General features: G+C 44.3%; 1 protein-coding gene across 4 annotated transcripts in view; it reads left to right on the forward strand.

Annotated features, from left to right (window-relative positions):
- Window positions 1–15,658, forward strand: part of ccny (cyclin Y) — a 30,342-nt gene that overhangs the window by 4,759 nt on the left and 9,925 nt on the right. The window contains exons 2-6 of one of the 4 annotated variants that reach the window (XM_076112594.1): window positions 12,123–12,197; window positions 13,439–13,459; window positions 14,709–14,743; window positions 14,888–14,911; window positions 15,527–15,627. In XM_076112594.1, coding sequence (XP_075968709.1) covers window positions 12,123–12,197; window positions 13,439–13,459; window positions 14,709–14,743; window positions 14,888–14,911; window positions 15,527–15,627 — 256 coding nt within the window. The remainder of the gene's footprint in view (window positions 1–12,122; window positions 12,198–13,438; window positions 13,460–14,708; window positions 14,744–14,887; window positions 14,912–15,526; window positions 15,628–15,658) is intronic. The other 3 variants (XM_076112596.1, XM_076112597.1, XM_076112598.1) reach the window with 3 other exon arrangements.

The raw sequence follows: 15,658 nt of genomic DNA on the forward strand, positions 1-15,658 counted from the left end.
CGCTGGATGATCCCACTCAGTTTGGATTGCTGCCGAGGTTGAAAAAATACTTTCTGTGTTTTCAATTGCTGAAATCACAAATTTCTATTTTTTTTTTTAAAAAACTGCATGTGAGAGCCAAAATGGAACTACACATTTTTGACCAAATAAGTGATTAATACAACAATCATTGAAGAACAAATGGGTTCTTGTCAATGTCCATCTTTGTGGAGTATGAACTAATTCCCTCCATTTCAATTATTGTGGCTCTTTGTTCCTGTTTATTTGACCAGGATTCAGCAGCAATGTAAACTAGGGCAACTATCGATTAATCAATTGATAATTTCCTGACTTGCTTTAATAGTTTTAGGTGCAATACATTTGGCTAACCAGTAAAGCTGATGGTGGATACTTTGGCAACATTTTGGCACGTTCCCCATGTGCTGCTTCTAAATGTCAAAGCATTTAACCGACTGAAGAGCCAGGAAGTCTTTTTTTTTTTTTTGTGAACTAAATCAAGAGAGCCGGTTCTTTTCAGAATGCTCCTGACCACAGTTTGATGAGCTGTCTGAAAACAGGGCAGCACACCTCACATGTTGGTGTCAGCCTCTCAGAGTGGAAGTCAGATTCTCAGTGTAGACACACTTTGACACTGGGACAAATCAATCATAAAAGAGGCAGAAATAACTGTTTGGGTTTTGAGTGGGGCGTTAAATGGGATGTGATTCTCACTTATTTTACGTGCTGTCACTATCACTTTCACTGTTGCCCTCTCCACCCATACTGAAGACAGCAACTTCATGCATGCTCTACGCCCTAAAAATGCTAAGACATGGGAAGTATGATTTCATTATCGACATTGCAATTTAAAATATGAATTGGTTATTTTAAAATAATTTCCAGAATGCGTCTTGCATTAATGCTTCACATATCAGGGTTGCAAAACCAACAACACTTATATGTTGTCTGCGGCCGGGATGTTTTTGTTCTTCGTTTTGTTTTTAGATAATGAAGTTCTCAAAATGTCATTCTGAGTGGCGTTTAAGAAAGTCTTAAGAAGTCTAACTTGCCTTAAGCTGTAGGAACTCTGGAAAGACATTATACATTAAAGTGAAAGTACACATACAGCTTCAGGGAATGTTGGCATATTAAACACATCAGTGGACTGAAAATTAATCTTCAATAATAACGCCAGACATTTGACAGAGGATTTGCTGCTTTCCTCTGTCTTCTATGTAATAGTAAATTCAATGTTTTGGACTGTTGGTTGAATAAATCAAGTGGTCCATTTATGTCACCATGGGCTCCAGGAAATTATAGTCAATCAAGATATTTTTGAAGTGATATTTTTCACCATTTTCTCAAAAAGACTAATGGCTTAATCAAACAAACAATGGGCAGATGAATCAACAATGGAGATAATTGTTAGTTGCGTCCCTACATGGAACAATCAAGGGCAGCAAACCTAATTAGTTTGTGTTAGGATTATGAATGTGTCTGAATAAAAAATATTGAAAGATTCAAAGCCTTGGTGATGGCAGGTATGTGTCAAAGTACCTTGTTATTTACTCAGTAATGATGTGATAGTGACAATTCAGTCATTGATATGTTTTTTTATTCTATTTTTCCCAAACACACTGTCTGATGCTTATTGGTAAGCATCAGACAAACAAACATGTTATACCACTGACCTAGTTTTAAAGCTGCAACTAACGATTACTTTCGTTATAGATTCATTTAAAGTTAAATCCAAACACAAATGACCAGCCTCCCGTAACAACCAGCAGGCCTTGCTTTTACTCTTAAACATTGTAGCTGCATTAAATACCAAGCAGCAGCACAGGTGTCTGCTTAAGCTCCTCAGAATCATTCCCTCATAAAAACAATTCATTCTCATTTTTTTTTTTTTTGCATTCTTGCTCACGGAAAGCCGGCAATCTTCCTCCGAGAGGAGTAACAAATCGTTTCACTGGGAGCGGTTTCCATTTGGAAAACAAATGAACGGATTCACCGAGTGTTAATGTAAACGCAATTGCCCGGGGCAATCTCGTTCTGGTGTCTGGTTTGGTTCTCGACTCTGCCTCCGAGTGGGAAGATGCATCGGCTGCTCGCGCGTTCCCTCGTAGTGCCGCCGCCGCCTCCTGAGAACCTGACAAGAGTAGCGGCCTTCTGCCTGTTCTGATGAAGAGAACGGAGCCAGCCTCTGGATCGCTGGTCAGGAACGCCCATTCAAATAAGAAAGGAGTTCATTCCCAATGCTAGTGAGTTGTAAAAGCTATCGCACCTCTTGTACACTATCTGGTTAGAGCATGGGGCTGGGAGCGTACGTAAAGCGGGGTGTAGTTGACACTGGAGTTAGTTATTCACAGCTAAGTTCAAAAGTGGACAGTCTATATTTGCAGAATAATGTTAACATTGTGTGGAAAACCTTTTTTTTTTTTTGAATCGCTGTAGTTGGTTTTCCATAGCGCTTATCTCTAGGAGTAGCACAAAGAAAAATGAAAGCTCCTTAGCAGGATTTCACAAAGGCACTTAAATCAACTCAAAAAGGACATTTTGTCCCCTCAAATTGATAAAACATTGATATTTTGGAGCTGGATAGTAGATTATCTGATGCTCACATGTGGTAGTATTTGTAAAGCCAATAAAAGTCATCCCTAGCTGACAGAAAGAACAAATACGACTGGATGTGGAATGTCAACATTCAGAAGGGCTCATGGGCAGAAGAGCCGTCCACACAGAGACTAAAGGGAGCTTAAAAAGGGCTTCCCCTCGTGCCCGCTCTGAATTCTCGCTTCCCCAGACATGATACTGCTTTAGAGGTCTGTGCAATTGCATTGCTTATAACCTCTGTTTTTTTTGCTTCTGTGCTTTCAAAATGTTAAGCTCTGGTTTTATGAGACAGCTGCGCAGTGAACCGTGGGAGCGCCAACGGCCTTTCTGATCCAAGTCTCCACCTGATTGTTTGGAGTTCCCCAAATCTAACTTGTCAAGAGTGTTTGCCCTCTTGTAAGCTGGAGGAACAGCAATCTGTGAATGCCCAACGGCTGAGTGTCTTAAGTAGCTTCCCATCAGTGCTCTTGAATGGTGTAATCAGAAATCAGCTCGCCCAATGCGGTCTGTGTGTGTGTGTGTGTGTTTGCTTTGGCGGACTGGAACCTGACGGCAATTAGACGCGGTGTTAGGGAAGCTCAAGAGATCATCCGGGCACAGCTGTCTGCAGGCTACTTGCATTACTGGCAAATGTTGTGCCTGCAAACTGGGAGAGACTGCTGCTGTCTGTCTTTGAGCAGGGAGGACGGACTCATTCTGCAGACGGATGAAGTTGAGCCTTTGTGACCGTGGGTTTGACCTCACTCAGCTCTTTACATCGCGCTCTATTCCGACCAAGTGACAGAGACGGGGGTGTTTCTGACCAAAAAGCGGAACCACACAATGATTAGCGTTTTTCTTTTTACATGCCTCATTACCCGATGTCAAAGAGCCCTCGAGCAAGGCACTCTAATTTCATAAGATGTTGTGTGTGTCCAAATACATTCTGCATGAAATGAGGTATTTAACTCTCACTCAAGATAAAGGAACTTCTTTGCTGCTGTTGTTCCAGATCCACAGTGCCGTGCTGCACAGAGTCACACATCCATTCTCATGACATTACATCAGCCCTACTATCTGCTGCTGTTGGACTTGCTTGAATGCGCTGCAGTGTGTGGATGAAGCAGCATACATAATCTTCCCTAGAAAAATGACCTCCGGCTCTTTGCTCTCCCAGTAAATTGCAGTTCATGGGGTAAATTGATTAGTGGTGGAGCCCCACACCCCTCCACCCCTGCAGGGTAACATCATAGGCCTGCAGCCTTTTTTATTTTTATCTCGCATTAAATCATAATATTTTTTTTTTACTGTAGACATATAACTGAAAATTCATTTTCTTTGCCATCACTACACAGGCAACACTGGCGTACATTCCGGACCATCAGTACTAGCAGTTTCCATCTGTCTGATGGCTGTAATGCAAACTGGCAACAATTTTCATATCTGTGTATTGCTTCAAATGTAAAACGTTTCTGTATTCATACCAGCTTTGAATTCACATGTGAGCTGTCATGTGACTGTCCTGTGAGGGAAATGACTGCACAATCACATGACGCTCTCTCCCATAGAAAAGAAACAACTCTTGGTTGAATAGATCATATCTGAAAACAGTGGGGGGAGAAGTGCAATGGTTGGCTGCAGTGTGATTTCCTTTCACTTCATACTTTCAAGATGTCATATTGTTTTCATAGTGTTCCAGTAAGAATACATCTATTTTCTGAACTGCTTCTTCATTACAGAGCCCTTGATAGGAGCCCATCCCAGCACACTTTATAGGAATGTTGACAATCTGTCAGCTACCCAAGTATCTACTGTACATGTGAGTGTGTGTGTGTGTGAGCATCACTGACAAAATCCATTGTTATTTTGCTGTGTTGATTTATGTATGGGTGCTCATGCCTGTATGCGGGCTTGTGTGTGTGCATGCCTGCCAACATTTGCATGCGCTCATGTGTTGTGTGGAAATGTCAACACAGACGGAGTATGACAGAGCTTGGCACAGATGGCCTTCCTGTCATCTTTGGCTCTTTCCACAGCTTGACACCGGAGAGAGAGAGAGAGAGAGAGAGATGTTTGGATTAAACAAGGAGCTGTGAGAGGAGCACAGGGTGGTGGCAGACTTTTCTCCCGGACGTAGTGTACTGATAGTGGTGCATGGATCATGTTCTGCAGGGACATATGGTCAATGGCAGGAGAGGAACTTTGGGAGTGGGGGACTATTGCATGTCTTTTACCTTCACATTTCCTCTTACCCCAGGAATGGAGCTTGAGTATATGCTAATAATCTCCAGCAACACGCGATTGTCTTTGAGCAGCCATGTAAATGGGTCCTGCACATGTTATTTTAAAGTGATTAGCAGGCGTAGGTCCCTGGTGCATGTGTATCTGGCTACATGTAGGGTCTGGTATCGACCGAAACAACCCAGGACCACGTAGTGTCAAACTTTCTCCAGTGTATACGATGCCTGCAATCGATCATTTTTGTGCGCAGATCTAGAATAAAATGACTGCTTGTGTGGTTTTGCTCGCAGCCAATCGCCGCAAGCATTATTTGATTTAATTAAAACATGTGATAAACCATTTCTTTTTTAATGTTTTATTTACGCTGGTGGACCTCATGATTTATGAATACCTTATTTAAGAGTGTTTGTTTGTTTTCCACTGAAAAGGATGTTCACTAAATAAAGATAGCATCTGTGATGAAATAAGAATATTTTGATGATTACCGGGATCATATTGTGAATTGCGATTATATTCTAGCCAGGATAATTGTGACATAAAATGTTTATATTGTCACATACCTAGCCATTCCTTAACATATTGGAGCAATGCTTGCTTGTTTTTTCTTCTTCTCCTCACCCAGGTCCTTTTTCTTTACAGCTCTGTGTGCCTCCACTCTGTTTATGCTGTTTTACCAACAGTTATTGTCAACACCGTCCCTGACCCCAGAGCAGTGCGGCAGAGCTCTTTCAGCTCTCGGTTATGGTTTGTCTCCGTTGTTATTTACTCTCTATTTGAAAGGATGGCTTTCCTGTCTCCGCTAGTTGAAAGACGACATGTGACCTGTGTGGCATGTAGTGTAAGAAGACAATGCAACGGACCCTGCACTGGTGCTCTGTGTGGTACGGCGGCGTCGCATCAGCACGCTCAATACGACTCGGCAGCAATTAGTACAGTGTAGTGTACGAGCAGGTGGGAGAGGCAGACCGAGAGAGAGAGAGAGAGAGAGAGAGAAAAAGACAAAGACAGCGAGCCCGGCTGCCTGTCTGTCTCTGCCTTTGATGGGCCTGCCTCCACCATCTGAATCGTTTCAAGCCTGCGTTGCCTAGTTACAGCGAGCAGATCAGGATGCAGGGATGGGAGGGGACAGAGAGGCTGACGGTGAGTTGATGTCTCTCAGCTGGGTGCAGAGTAAATGAGCCTGTGGACTCCTCACCCCCTCACCCCTTACTCGCTTCTTTGTCTCACTCTCGCTCTCTCTATGTGTCAGTTTTGGAAAAATGAAAGCCAGAGCTGCAGCGATAAGTCAGTTAATAGATTTGTCGATCGACAGACAGACCATTAATTACAAACTATTTTGATAATTAGTGAATCGGTTTAGTCATTTTTAAGGAAAAATGATGAACATTTGATGTGACTAGCTTCTCAAACATGAGGACTTGTAAACCTAATATCTTTGGATGATCAGACAAAACAGGATATCAGAAGATGTCACATTGGACTTTTCTTTATTGGCAAAAGGATTAATCAACAAAATAATCAGCAGATTATTGGATAATGAAAATAATCTATAGTTGTAGCCCTAATAACAGCACTCATCAGATGAACAACAGATGCGCCGTGTGACTTGCACCTTCATGATCGTGCATCTTTGTGAAAGTGGGGTAATGTTCCTGCTCCAAGAAACGACTTGTTAATTAAACAGTGTTTCCACCACTGAGGCAGTTCTGCTGACGAACTTTCTGTTCGTGGCTCCGACTTCATTTGTGTCTTCTTCGCCCATTGTGCTCGTCTCTCCATGTCTGTTTCTAGCATTCCAAACGAGCCGTCGTCTCTGCTGAAGAAAGCACACACAGGACCAGACTCTGGATGTTCAGAACAGCGAATGTAAAGGCTCACGTGACCCGTGAGTGGAGGCTGAATCACTACAGATTCAGAGGAATAAATAGCTACTCTAAGTCTCACTGTCATCAGCGTTTGTACGCAGCCTCAACAGGCAGATGGAAGTATAATAGCTGATGCTGCAATGCCATTACATTGACTGTTAGCCTTAAGTGCCTGGAGAAGAAAATATACGAGCTACTGCTGGACTCACTTCATGAAATGTCGATAACAATTTGTGAACGTCATCTTTATGTCCTTGCAAAATCATTCGCTGCTTTCTTCTTCATCCCCTTTTAAACATCGCTTTCTAGCTCACGTTTTGGCTTCTTGTATGTGCTCCGAGTACGGCCTTTACGGTGTTTTTTTAAATTATTTCTTTGGAAAAAGCTGTCCTTCTCTGTACTCCCCTTCCCTGTTTCATTTCACCATCACCTAATTACAGCCATCCGTCAAGTGTAGAAGTAATCAACGGCAGTGGTCCACATGGGGATACGTAGCCAGGTACGCTGCCAGGGAACGTCGCTGTGACAAATCACTGTGACGGATTGTTTGGAATTTTTGGGCTGCTCGGCTGCTTTAATGCAGCGCTCACTACACACAAAGCGGTACGGCTGAGGTCTTGTGAGTCCAGGAAGTCCTCCCCTGTCGGAGCAGGACATGACTGGAGGCAGATAGGAGGTGTGTTTGGTACATGGAGCTTTGACCTTCCGTGGACCTACAGTATATGTGTGCTTGTATGACCGTGGGAGAGGCTACGGATGTCTTAACTGTTAAAAAAAAATGAAAAGCCTCTCATTTATTTTTCACCAAGCATTTCACTCAAGTGGCACAGCAACACATCCTACACTTGTTGTCGGGCCGCTGCTGCTTGTGATCTTGTACACATATGCCTCATCTTAAGACATCGGGAAGTGACGGAAACGAGATGTCGTGGCTTCTGTGTGAATCCTCTGGAACCAAGAAGTTATGAGAAGGACCACACACACACATGATGCGCACGTATGTGATTGAGTTCTGCAGAAGTCATCAGTTTTCTGTGTAGTTGAGGTGAAATTTCCCCAACTCATTCCCCCTCCATCCTCTTGTCCCTGTTGGCTTTTCCTTTATAACAGCTCAGCTCTTTTCCTCCGATTTCCTGACTATAACCACTGCAACGTGAGCAGCTTTGATATTGCTATTAAGGTGTTTCACTACATAAAAGTCTTATCGGTGCAGCTTTTACTCAGGCCCGCTCCCGCTTATCGCACGCGCTGTTCAAATGAAAACACGGCGGCTGTGTCATTAAGTGGTACAGCGGTGAATGCCATAGCACAGATAGCACAGAGGCTCCCTCCATGCTCCCTGCCAAGCGCCTCCTTACCCAAGGTGAGAGCCACTTAAAGGGCCCAACGCACTGACGGCGAAGAAATGACGCGCCGCATTTGACGCACAGCAGTTGGTGCTCTCAGATTCAAAATGCCAACACCACACAACCGGCAGTATTTTAGGGAGAAGTTCGATATTTAGGCAACAACGTGAAATTGGCGTCACGTGATCCTTTACATGGAAGACGTATCGCTCTGTGGGAGTTTTTTGGGACTGCAAAAACACTCGCTGTTGTACAGTGACGCCACATGGGGTCAAGATCTGCTCTCTGCCGCACGTTCACAGCCCATACACGACTCGGTAACGATGCCCACTGAGCACGCTCAGTTAACCTCCGTGTTCCCTCTCCTCTCGGTGTGTTACTGTCCTTCTTTCTCACATTACAAGACACACACACACACACACACTTCCACAGAAGTGTTATCAGGGCCAACTCACAGTATCATGCGGTGCAGCAGTCACACGGGTTGAGCTGTGATAAGTACTGGATGGAAACGGTGTGCTTTGCCGCTCCAAACTCAAACAAAGCCATCACGGCAGCACGGCGTTTCTTTTAGCCAATCTATTTTCAATCAGCAGCTGCATCTTGTGCTCTTTTCTCCAGCACTCCGTTACAAGATGTGCTGTGCGCTGCTTATCTTAGCCGTGTGGGCGTATTGTTTGATAGCACGCCGTTGACAGCCGCGCTGCGCCATCTGGATCCCCTCAGGCTGGCACCTCAGCATAGCAGCCAAAAAAACCCAGCAGAGAGGGCCTTCCTGTCTGGGCTGATGTTGCAACCTGAAGCCACCCTCATGACAGGCTCCCGGGGCAGGCGGGCAGAGGGCCAACCGCTAACCATAATATTACACGTATTCCTGTTCACAATGTAACTAACGGCATCAGTTTCCTCTTGTCCTGTACGTATATTGTGATATAATAAATGTCTGGGGAAAATCAACCAAGACACTGTTTATGGATAAAATGACTAGATGGTGTTTTTCATAAAATACATACCTAGCAAATCAAAGTACTTCTTCACATTAATGCAAAAATCATAAAACAAAAATAGCAGTCCTGCTCGTTGATTTGCAACAATGCCTACCGTAGCCTAAACCTCAAGTGAGCAAGCACAAGTTTGTTTCCACACTTCAGTGGGCGGCGTATGCACCTGTCACTGGTTTGCCAATAATAATAATAATAAGAAAAAGAAAGGTGATGCTGTGCATTATGCCGCGCTACCGACTGGAATGGAGCGTGGATGAGAGGAGAGCTACGGGAAGAGGGGCTGCTTTAGTGGCTGTCCTCTTTCGGCTTTGTCTTCCATCTTTCTTTAGGTGTGCTCGTGTGTTTTCTGCATAAATAGTGCAACACATGTGGCTTAAATCCACACAGCAACCCATTCCCTCCACCCTTTGTTCAGCCTACCTCCCTAACAATGCGTAACCGTCACCCCCCCCCTACTTCATTTCCTCTCCCACTTCCTGAAACGCAGGAAGTCGGGTGCTGGAGAGAAACTGGGGAGGAGTGGAACCACACCAAAGGTCACTGACGGCAGCCATGTAGAGGGACACGCCCCGTTTCTGTGGCCAGTTGGCTTCCTGTGTTCAAAATGTGACATCACCAGTTAAAAAGACTCTCTAAATTATTTATGTGAAAGTACAAACGTTTTTATCTCACAAAACAGAAAGTCAGCGTTCAAGTTATTTTGTAACTCACGTACGTGTGAGTGCGCTGTGCGTGCACTGCATTACGTCACCAACAGTTGAGCGTCTGTGTGCGCCCAGCATCATTAATCCACCTTCAGTTCTCCTTCACTGCTCTTTGCTTCTTCCCACACACCCATATTTTATTCAGCACCGTGTGTCACTTCCTCCTCCATCATGTGTGTGTGTGTGTGTGTGTGTGTGTGTGTGTGTGTGTGTGTGTGTGTGTGTGTGTGTGTGTGTGTGTGTGTGTGTGTGTGTGTGTGTGTGTGTGTGTGTGTGTGTGTGTGTGTGTGTGTGTGTGCGCGTGTGCGCACCCTTTGAGGCTCAAGTGGCTCTCGAACACAAAAAGACAGCAGTTCAAAAGAGTTGGGACACAATAGCTGTGGCTGGCATGTGTGACCTGCAGTGTACTGAGAGAGGCCGTGTGATCTCAGGTATGCTCCGTAGTCGCCATGATATAGTGTGTTTTAATGGTGGATCTAAGCTACAGTTTTACATCCACCGTGTTCATTTCCACAAGGTTTTCAACTGAAGCTGGTTGACCTTTTCTTCTTCACTTCCTCCCATCCCCCCCCCCCCCCCACCTCTGCTCACATCCATCTTGGCTCCTTCCCCTCTCATCTCTATTACCTTCTATCATTTCCTCCCCTCCCTCCTCTCGTCGCCCCTCGCTGTCTTCTCTCTCTCCCCGTCCATCATGTTTCAAAGGTGCCACTCCCGTCACTTCATTTTCAGCTCTCTTGTCCTTTTCGCCCTCATTATCAGCTTGTCGCTCTTCCTCCGTCCCTCCTGCTTCTCTCCGCATCTGTTTTCTCTTTCTCTCTATTAGTCTGGGTGTTGGTCGCTTCCTCCTGACCCTTCCTGGTTCACTGACATCATCCAAGAAACCAGGAAGCCGCTGATGGGGTCACCACCCCACACAATGTCGTGTGTGTGTGTGTGTGTGTGTCATAGTTTTAGTTTAGTTTCCTTGCTTGTGTTGAGACTTCAAGCGTTAGTATTACAGTTTTAGGTAATGATTAACCTAGACCGGTTTATGATAATGACCATAACCTTATGTCAACAAATGTTTTACCTGAGGTTGAGCAGGATATTAAATCTCTTCACCACGCCTCTATAAGACTGCGGAGATATCGTACCAATCAGCTGTTCAAACAACGGGGGTTTTCTGTTTCGCTCGCCACAAATTTATTATCTATAATTTAACAATAACAAATATTTTTTGCCTGAGGGGTTTAATTGAGGCAAAGAACTAGGACAAAAAACGAATATGTATACATGAATTCGATGGTTTCCCGTAGCAGCCGTCAGCCAGGCAGCAGTGTCGGTAGCTGCAAGCACGTCCAAAAAGAAAGGAAGATGGTTGTTAACAGTAAAAATAATAAAGTAAACAAAAGGATGTCTCTGGAAACTTTGGGCATTTTTCACAATTCTTTTGACATTTTAGAGGCTAAACAATTGATCACCTTATGCAAAAAAAAATTGCCAGTAGAATTAATAATTAATGAAAAACTAATTTGTGCAAAAACTCACTTTCTCTTTGTTACACACCAGTTAGCCAGAGGCAGTCACACTCTCTTCTACCATCATGTGACATGTAAAAAAAGACATTTCAGAAAGTAACCCAGAATCAAATGAATGAAGGTACAGGGGAGGGTTCACTCAGGTAGTGTCTAACATCTGAACAGTCCGACTAATGTTGAGTAGCAAATAGCTTTTTCATGATTTGAGACATGAATTGGTCTATGGAGTTCAGTCACTTTTAATCTTGTGTATCTTCGAGTTTCAAATCAAAAAATGTATGTTTTAAATTCATAATAAATGCAAGCTCAGTCTTAAATGTGGTTGTCCTATTTAGCTTACACACATTTGCATGTTTAACTCGGTTATTTGGACATTAGTCCAGGTACATTTCTTTTCTACTTATATGTGTGAAAAGACTCACCTGAACCTGCAGACTCAGAGAATAAATGTGGTCCAGACCTGCTGTCACAGTTCACCAGCTCATCGAACGCTCAAAGATCTTCTTCTTGGGATCTTATTGCTCTTTCTATTGCCAGCTGCTGTCTTAATCTGGTGGTTGTTCCCAGGTTGTACGTGTTGTTTACAGACACACAAGCAAATCTATACCTTTCTGGTGTGTTTGCTTAGCACATCGATTCACAAACCGCCGTTTAAACTGTCGGCCGACAGATTGTTTTTCCGTTCAGTTTGGTCCATTGCAAGAGACGTGGTCAACCCCTAAAGCCAATCCCACACAGTTAACCTCCACAAACACACCACGGCCTTGTGTTCATTGCTTGCGATTCCTAACATACTGAACTGATGATCCTGTTGTCAAAAGAAATCTTTATTAGTATTAATGTATTGTTTCCCCTCTTTCTTTCTTTTTAGATCTACCCATGGAGTACAACCCCTCAGATCATCCCCGGGCCAGCACCATCTTCCTCAGCAAGTCACAGACCGACGGTGAGCATTGAGAGCACCTCGCCTCTTTTGAAACTTCCACACGTGAAGTGTGAAGGGATTGTTGGCGAGCGGGCGCGTTGTTAAATATGTCTTTAATTGTATCCGGCACACACAGGACCTTTTGAAGAGGCCACTGGAGTGTGATGCGAGGGGAAGTTGTGTCCTGTGCTACTGCGAGGGCTCTTAGTCTTAGAGTGTGTACTAGGCACCAATGTAAATGATTCTTTCTGGTCGTGTCGTCCACAGAGTTGGAAAGAATGGCTTTTACTTTTGGTTGATTTAGTTCTTCGGCGTCCTCTGATGGCTGTAGCACCACCGTGTGCGTCTCCGTCTGGAGACTGTAGCTTGAAGAATGTGTTGTGCGATTTTAAAGCATCAGTCCAAATAAGTAAGCTCATCATACATGCTTGGATACAAAATCCTGAAGCCTATACAGTAACGTGGGCATCTCCAGAATGCATTAGACACGCTCATTTCAGATAGTTCCATCAAAGATCTCTAGTGTGTGTTGTTTTCATCACGTGGCCTCGCCACCTCACATCACCTCTCTTCCCTCAGGGCCCCGACGACCATTCATGTTGACTGTATGTTGTTATCCTCAAAAAACCAAGTCATTCAAAGAGCGGTGTCGCCAGATTGCACATTAAGCCAGAACGCAGCCTGCAAAGAATCATTTCAAAAGGTGTCTTTAACGTTTCAAATTCATGCAAGTCAGACAATGGCCGCCCGCTTCGTGGCAAAGAAAGGTGTTCGATTGATGCGGGGATTTCAGATGTGGAGCCACACAAAAGTACCGTTGATCAACATCCTTTTATCCACCATGAAGGCTCCAGGCAGGCTCCCGTAGAAATTTTATAGCAGCTGCCTCGGCGTCTGATTTTTTTCTGAGGCACACCGCGGCGTTTTGATCATCTCTCTCAGGCAGAGAGAGATGATCCTGTAGCAGCCTGAACCCCTCAGACTGACAGTAATGCATCTTAATCAATTGATATGTGATGAAGTTGGTTTCTGAGATTCAGCTAAGCCACAATCTGTTTACTTTGACGATAAGAGGCTTGGTTTTTGTCCCATTTGCAACGATGGTTTTGTTGCCAGGAGGCTGATCTATTGATCTGATCTTTTATCAGCCTCATCAAGCTCTTGTGTGAACGTCTGCTGGCCTGTTTTCACAACATATTGTACATGAATGACTACTAATGCTCAGGAAACACAGAGACAATTTGGACTTTGTGTTTTTTCAGTTGCCGTGCCCAACAAGAGAGGTAAGCATGTGTGTGTCTGGTCTCTGTAGGCGTGTCGCACTGCGCTCACTGTGTGTTTCTGGGCTTCACTTTTCACGTGGTCACAAGCTTTTTTGTTTTCCTGTACTTGGATCTGTATGTATTTCTGTCAGCGGGTGATGTGCCTCCACTGTTGAGCTGCTGATATCATGTTGTGTGTGTGTGTGTGTGTGTTTGTGCCCATGTGCATGTTGGTCTGTAAGATGCACCAGTATGAATAGGGCTGCAAAAAAAAAGCAAACAGTTTGTTTCCCCAGACCAGCGGAGCTTAAGACGTCTCTCCTACAGAGGATGTGTGAATGATTCCACCGGGAGGAGGAATCTGTGATGTGACACGAGCACCACTGCGCATCTTTGTGAAGAGTATCAAATGTGTCAGTGTTGATGTGTAGAAAAAAAAAACTTATTTTCTTACTTATTATTTCAGAAATCAATACTGAAATCACTGCGGTCGGGATTGTTTTCTCTCACTAAAACACAAAGCCCTAATTATGAGGCGAGAGTCTGCTGCTCTTTGCTAGAAAGCAGCGCACAAAGTCACGTCTGCCCAGAGGAGGAAAAACAACACGTGCATTAGAGTGTGAGTGTGTGTGTGTGTGTGTGTGTGTGTGTGTGTGTGTGTGTGTGTGTGTGTGTGTGTGTGTGTGTGTGTGTGTGTGTGTGTGTGTGTGTGTGTGTGTGTGTGTGTGTGTGTGTGTGTGTGTGTGTCACAGAGGTGAGAGGCGCCAGACAGCTCGCTACGTCACTGTGTGCGTGATGCTGCGCTCTGCATCTACTCCGGATTTGCTTTGCCACCGATCTCCCCCCACCCCCCCGTCGTGTCTTCTCCTACATCACACAAACAGACACACATGGATGCACAAACACACACAGCTTGTGTGCGTGCACCTCACAGCTCAGCTCCGTGAGCTCTGTAGAACTAACAGATCACCAAGGCCATTAAGCAGAATCAGCATCCGTATGAGCGGAGAGAAAGGAAAACAGACAATCTCCACCTGAAGGAAGCCGTCACTCTGCTTCATTCCATTTGGACTCACGGAAGCCGAGACGATGAATGGATTAGCTCACACTCATTCCCACATATTCAAACACAGCTATAGTGATAGGGAACTTATAAACCCTGGGTAAATGCTGCTCCCTGTCTGTGAGGGTTGTGTACTGCACTCACACTGAGCGCGAGCGTTTGTGTGTGTTGCTGCCTGACGCCTGTTCTCTCGTCTTCCCTTTTCAGTTCGAGAGAAACGGAAGAGCCTTTACATCAACCATGTAAGTAAGAGAAAGGACATTGTGTGTGATGCATTAAAACGGCAGTCGTGTATCTTACACAAAGGCCGAAGACGACTGAAAATTCAATTGTGGATATAATTGTGGTGCAAATGGTGATTTTTATTGTCTTGTATTTCTTGCAAGTTCACACACATTTCGGAGAACAAGGTAAAGTCCTCAAAATGACCCTTTAAAATAACCCGACCCCTTTATCATTGACCATCAAACCACACAGGTTCCACTGTTAGTCGTAGTCACGTGTGTGTGTGTGTGTGTGTGTGTGTGTGTGTGTGTGTGTGTGTGTGTGTGTGTGTGTGTGTGTGCGTGTGCGTGTGTTATGAGCTGAAAGATGCAGTTACATGTCATTATTTAGATGTAGTAACAACAACATCGTCACATTATGGTGGAGTTCATCTTCGGCCATCACTCCTTCAGCCCCGAGGTCAGCAATTTGTAATATTTTACTGATGAATCAGTGTGTTTATCTTGAAAAGAAAAACCATTATTTTGATATTGAGCAAAAAAAATATATAAATAAACTAAAGGAATAATCCAATTGACATGATCAAGCTCTGGTTCAGTATGTGCCAGGAGCAAATGAGCGTATTAAAAGTTCTCTGAAGATGCACTCCACCATGAATGCCATTCCCCCATGTGACACGCTGACAGATCACAGAGAGCATTAGTTTGTGGGCTTACAGGTGCTCTACTTTCCTTGTCTGTTCACGGTCTGAGTAGGACTGAAATAGATATTGACTCTGTGTGTGTGTGTGTGGACTCCAGCATCATCCAGGCCCGGTGAGACGGAAATACAGCTCATGCTCCACCATATTCCTTGACGACAGCACCGTCAGTCAGCCCAACCTCAAATACACCATCAAATGGTAACTATTTGTGCCTAACAGGAAATAATTC

The sequence above is a fragment of the Anarhichas minor genome, unplaced genomic scaffold (genome assembly GCF_050575085.1).
Source record: "Anarhichas minor isolate MPS153535 unplaced genomic scaffold, ASM5057508v1 ptg000050l, whole genome shotgun sequence".
In the NCBI taxonomy this organism is placed as follows: Eukaryota; Metazoa; Chordata; class Actinopteri; order Perciformes; family Anarhichadidae; genus Anarhichas; species Anarhichas minor.